The following is a 6000-nucleotide window of genomic DNA, read 5'->3' as shown; positions in this document are numbered from 1 at the left end:
ATCATTCCTCTGTAAAAGCAATGAGTTATTCAGTGGAGTAACAGCCCTAAAATGCATGGAAGCAATCTGGCTGATGTGGAAGAATAAAAAAGAATGTATGTGTTTTGCCCGAACATTGGCATTTTTTCCTTTGTGCAAAAACATAAGAACTTGGATGCCGCCTTGGTTAAAACACCACCACCACACTTGAGGTCAGATTTACCCTGTAAGAAACGTACCCGGATGTAGATCTACTTCATTTAGATCCACATCAAACCTCTGTCTCACCCACGCAAAATGAGTTAGTGATTAGAAAACATGAACAGAAATACCACGAAAGCACAAGATACATCCCAGATCAAACAAGCGACCTTTTCACTGAAAGCCTTTATTCGCTGTATGCAAAGACACCACAGTTCACATAAAACATGTAAATCTCCTTTTACAGTTTCAGTACTGTTTGGGTTAATAAAAACAAAAAGTCAATTAGTCACATTTATGTTTTACCTCTGTTAGAGAATTTTTTTTTTTAGAAAAAGGTAAAATCACGACTGTCATCCAAATATGAAAAAGATGAAGAAGATTCTAGTAAGCTAAGTCGTGAGGGCAACAGCAAGACGTTACGAGTGGTCTGAAGGAGATCTGAAGGTGCACAGGGGCCGGCAGGAATGCAGGAAGGAACTGCTGAGCGGTGCAAAGCCCACCCACCCATACACAATTGCTGCACCAGACAAGCGCATGAACCCCCGTGGCTCGTCCGGAGTCCAGAGGAGGAGCAGGAGGACAAAGGGCAGAGGCCACAGGAAGGGTGTGCCCCGCGGTGCCCTTCACCCCGTTTTCATGGCTTTCACCATTTTCCCCTAACAAATCAGAGACAAATTCCAAAGGCTGAGTAAATCTATAAAAGGGATTAACCGCAAAAGTGTAACGTCTGACAAATTATTCCAAGCGTCCGGTGGCTCTCGGTCTCATCAAATGTATATTCTTAACTAAAATTCTATTTCTATCAACGAAATGTAGACAATCACCATTCTTTAAAAAAGGAAGTGGTTTTTCTGAGGTAGAGAACATTCTCCGATGTGGCTACGGATGGAGATACAAGATAAACGCTATGGTCATGTTCACACTCAAAATAAACTACTGATGAGCTATAAAACAGTGGCTCAGAGTTGGTCAATGAGTAGAGACCCGAAGAGATACGTTGAGGTCACAAAAAGAATTTTAATAGTAGCTAATAAGGAGAATTACTTCTTAATACTCATGAAAAACATGGCTTTCCCACTCAGATTACAAACCAGACAGAATTAACATCTCACTGCGTCAGTTGTTCCTGCATGTTAATTATCACTACACAGAAGAGTGAAACAGTGTACAATATATAAAAAATAACATATATGTATACACATATATACACAAAACCATATACACATATGTATACATAGTTTACATTTCCCAGTCAAGTGTTCAGAAAAAACTAAAATAAAACGAACACAAATATAACTTATTTGGTCTTGGAGAGGTATACATTCTACACATACATGCATGCATATATATGTATACCTTCATATATATACATAATGCCTACACACGTTAGCACACTGGTATACACAGGCACGCATGTCTACTCGCTTGTCTATCACACGCTACACCAGCTCGATTTTTCAGATGGTCATTCAAGTTTCACCTTTGTTCTGGGCTGTCTCTACTTGGTTTTCGCTCAACTGCCAAACCATGTTCTATCACACTTTACGGAGTGGGCCAAGCCAACAGGAAGAAAAGGCAAATTTCAGAGGGCCAGGACCAATATGCAGGCTGTGGTGGGGGTGCTGTGGCCTGCCCAGCAGCGTGGTCCCGGCGTGGGCGGGCAGCGCAGGACACGCTCTCCCTCACTCGTAGGGGGGCAGCCCGAACAGCTCGGGCTGGAAGTCCTGCAGGGAATCCAGCACCAGCGTGGCCTCTGCCGTCAGGTCGCGGCTCAGGTGTCCGTCTGGAACCATGACCACCTGCATCCCGGCTGCCAGGGCCGCCTGCACCCCATTGGGAGCATCTTCAAACACAAGGCACTGTGGGAAGAGAAAGAGAGTCGAGATGGCCTTTCGTGTAACCAGACATCTAGATGAGGTGGTGCTTGTGACCGTCACCCCATCAGCTTTGCAACTGTGCAAAACGAGACCGAGATACGGTGGCGGCGTCCCCGCGCACAGAGCCGGTGAGGACAGCATGCCGTCCCTCCCGGCTTCCGGGAGCGCCCACCACGGGTCTTGCAAAGGGGAGTAGATCTCCATCACGGGCAGGGAATTCCCGAAAGGAAGCACAGCTGTGCGGGGAGTCGGTGCTGTCGGCTTAAAACTTTATTTTATTCGGATCACAACAATCTGTTCAATCCATCATTGAACATTCAGAGCATGAGAGGCAACTGCAAAAATAAAACTCAGTCCTCTTAAATGTAAAACCACTTCAGAGCTGCTCATGTTGGATGTGCTGTTGTTTGAAAAGTAAGTGGTTAGGGTGTTTTCGTTCAAACATTCAGTTCCTGTGTGTGTCAGTGTTATGGGACAACAATCTCGTGAGCACAAAGATGTGGTCCCCGTGTGCTCTCCCTTTTGGATGATCATGCAAATCCACTTTACTGCTGGGATTACTGGCACGGTGACACCCAAAACCTCTGCGCTCTCTTTGCTTAGACACCACATTTCAGACGGGGTGTCTGCACGCTGTCCTGGTCAGCGAGCTCCTAAATGTGCCACTGTGTCAACAGCATTACAGCAAGTTTCACATGAGGCCTCCCTCAGAACAAGACACCCTGACGTCTGCTGAATGGCAAAAACCAAGCACAGTCCCATGTGGCATCTTTCTCTCGCCCTCCGTCTCAGGAAAACGTGCACCTGGGAAGTTTCTTCCCTCTGGCTCTGGGGTTTCACACACTGCACGTGAGAACACGCTTCCTGGTGCTTCTCAGCAGACATGCTGTGGGGGCCCAGACACCTGTGAAAGGAGCGGGGCCCTCCCCGCTGTGTCCCGGTGGCTGGAGGCTCCTCTGTCCCCGTCCTCCTCCACCCATGGCCTGGGGCTCCGGGAGCCTTCCAGGTTGGGGCTTTCAGCCCTCTACTCATCTCTGCCTTCAGCCCCTTGCCTTTTGTTACAAACACTATCTCCCCCGCCCCATGCATCCTCAGAGACCCGAGGTGCTGCCGTCCCGCAAAGGGCTCAGACACAGGTCTGACTGGAGCAGCCCTGCATGCTCTGACGCTGCCGTCTCGCAAAGGGCTCAGACACAGGTGTGACTGGAGCAGCCCTGCATGCTCTGACGCTGCCGTCCCGCAGAGGGCTCAGACCCAGGTCTGACTGGAGCAGCCCTGCATGCTCTGACGCTGCCGTCCCGCAAAGGGCTCGGACACAGGTCTGACTGGAGCAGCCCTGCATGCTCTGACGCTGCCGTCCCGCAGAGGGCTCAGACACAGGTCTGACTGGAGCAGCCCTGCATGCTCTGACGCTGCCGTCCCGCAAAGGGCTCGGACACAGGTCTGACTGGAGCAGCCCTGCATGCTCTGACCCTGCCGTCCCGCAAAGGGCTCAGACACAGGTCTGACTGGAGCAGCCCTGCATGCTCTGACGCTGCCGTCCCGCAAAGGGCTCAGACACAGGTGTGACTGGAGCAGCCCTGCATACTCTGAGGCTGCCGTCCCGCAGAGGGCTCAGACACAGGTGTGACTGGAGCAGCCCTGCACGCTCTGACGCTGCCGTCCCGCAAAGGGCTCGGACACAGGTCTGACTGGAGCAGCTCTGCATGCTCTGACGCTGCCGTCCCACAGAGGGCTCAGACCCAGGTGTGACTGGAGCAGCCCTGCATGCTCTGAGGCTGCCGTCCCGCAGAGGGCTCAGACCCAGGTCTGACTGGAGCAGCCCTGCATGCTCTGAGGCTGCCGTCCCGCAAAGGGCTCAGACCCAGGTCTGACTGGAGCGGCTCTGCATGCTCGGACGCTTTCAGGGCACTGGGAAACTCTCTCTCACACACAGTCTGAATTACTTGTGGTCTGAACTGTAGCAAGCAAAATGACTTTATTTCCTTTCTTCCTCTCTCTCCCCTTTTCCTTCTATCTCCCATTCTTTCCTTCCACGTGGGCCTAAGACATGCCATTTGCCAAGTCACCCGACAGGGCCACACCAGGAGGGAGTTCAGTCCCACCGTGATGGCGTGTGGACGCCACATCACCTTCAGAGTGAGCCGTCTGCCCTGCTGCTCCGCTTAGCTCAGAACCGAAGGGTGACCGGGGAGCGGGACGGCCAGTGCTCCAGCCCCCCAGCTCCAGGCAAGCCACGGCAGCCGGTCCTGGTACCTCCCTTCCGACAGCTGCTGAAGCCCCCCGGGCTCTGCTCCTTTGAGACACTGGCTTCCCTCTGGGTGGAGGGGAAGTGACTGCACTTGGACTGTCCAGGTTGGTTTTCTCAGCTCTCTGATTCAGAGACTACCTGTCTGTGATATTTCTGTCCCGGTCTTTTTAAGGTTATGACTTGATTGCACTCTAAATGCCTTCAACCGTTTTTATCCAGGCCCAGAGCTAGGCATCTAAATGTCAAGCGGCATTCTGAAATACCCGTCCCCTTCTCTGGGGATTCTGAGGCTTTGCAGTCCACCTGTGAAATACGGGCTGGGGGGGAGGAAGGGATTTTCTTTATCCCCCGGGGTAACTCTGTTTGGCTAAAGTCACAAAAGCAGCTTTTATTCTGTCCTCGTGTAAGGCTGCTTCCGCGGAGCACGGCCGGTGGCTGGGATGGGAGTGGGTGGCTCACAAGTGGACACTGCCACAAGAGGTCCAAAGGGAGGCGCCCAGGACATCTGCCCTCACCCACAGGGATCTGGGCTACAGGTGACGAGGACACCACGTGTCCCCTCACGCCGGACAGTGCTTTCCAGATGCCACAGAAGGAGGTACAAGAAGCTAAGTGAGGACAGCAGGAGCGAACAGAGAGCACTGCCCTGTCACAGCACTGACCCAGGGGAGTGGCCCACATGGGCTCCTTGCCACATCTTTACTGTTTTCAGCGCTAATTCACCGATGTTTGATTCGTAATCTGTCCTCACTTCATGTTAGAATTACTAATGCAAAGATGGCATCGATACCTGAAATATTACAATATTACACGCCATGGATAAGAAATGTGGTAGGTAAATTATGGGAGACTCGAAAAAGTATAGAGAATGGTGCATTGAAGGGAGGTAACCATGATCGTTACTGTTGTTAGGCACAATCAGAAGTTAACAAGCTTATGCACAACAGGACCATGTGGAACACACCAATGTGCGTAAGTAAGCAAAACCCTGAGCACTCAGACGGCTGAGGGACAAACTAGGAAGACAGGCCAGTCTGCATTTCCCACTGTGAGCCACGGGCACTGCTAACTATTCTAAAAGGTCAGAGATTGTAGTCGATGCTGTGAACAGTCATGGGTTACCCCAGCCACAGAAAACAAACAGAAACACTGACTGCAAACATTGTGTTGACGGCACCCAAAATCCTTGTCTTCTTCCTCCTTTCCCGCAGCCATTTCGCCGGACAGCTGTCAAAGCTGCTTCTCACTGACAGAGCCCAGACTCCTACACACCAGGCAGCTCACGAGAATTTCATGCGAGAAGCGTGGAATGTGAAGACAGAACTGGAAGTTTGAAAGGCTCTCAGAACGTGGGCTGCGGGTGGCCGATGATGAAAACGTGGCAGGAAAACTCAGCCACACAGAGTGGATGAGAAGTGAGCAGTTCACGGAAAAACAGACACGCTGGGCCCCTAGGACCAGGCCTTGTTTGCACACAAATTTAAACGAAGCCACACGCAGGACATAAAACAGACACCAAACACGACTGCTGCGGAGAGCAGCACCCTCCCCACCTGGGGCTGGGCCAAGTGGCCAGCCACACCCGGGACGGATTCCGAGGGAGTCCACAGCACCTGCAAGCTCAGTTTCTGTGTGGTTTTTCTCAGAAGCAGCAGAATTACAGAGTAGAACAACTTCTATGTTTCAAAG

The 6000-nt window shown here is 51.4% G+C and overlaps 1 protein-coding gene across 1 annotated transcript in view; it reads right to left on the bottom strand.

Annotated features, from left to right (window-relative positions):
* Positions 1-533: 533 nt before the first annotated feature.
* PUDP (pseudouridine 5'-phosphatase) overlaps positions 534-6000 on the bottom strand; it is a 72059-nt gene continuing 66592 nt past the window's right edge. The window contains exon 4 of the mRNA XM_069464094.1: positions 534-2042. Coding sequence (XP_069320195.1) covers positions 1866-2042 — 177 coding nt within the window. The 3' untranslated portion in view covers positions 534-1865. The remainder of the gene's footprint in view (positions 2043-6000) is intronic.

Source organism: Eulemur rufifrons, chromosome 30 (genome assembly GCF_041146395.1).
Source record: "Eulemur rufifrons isolate Redbay chromosome 30, OSU_ERuf_1, whole genome shotgun sequence".
NCBI classification, from domain to species: Eukaryota; Metazoa; Chordata; class Mammalia; order Primates; family Lemuridae; genus Eulemur; species Eulemur rufifrons.
Note: the sequence above shows the minus strand (reverse complement) of the source record. Positions and strands in the feature narration are given on the sequence as shown.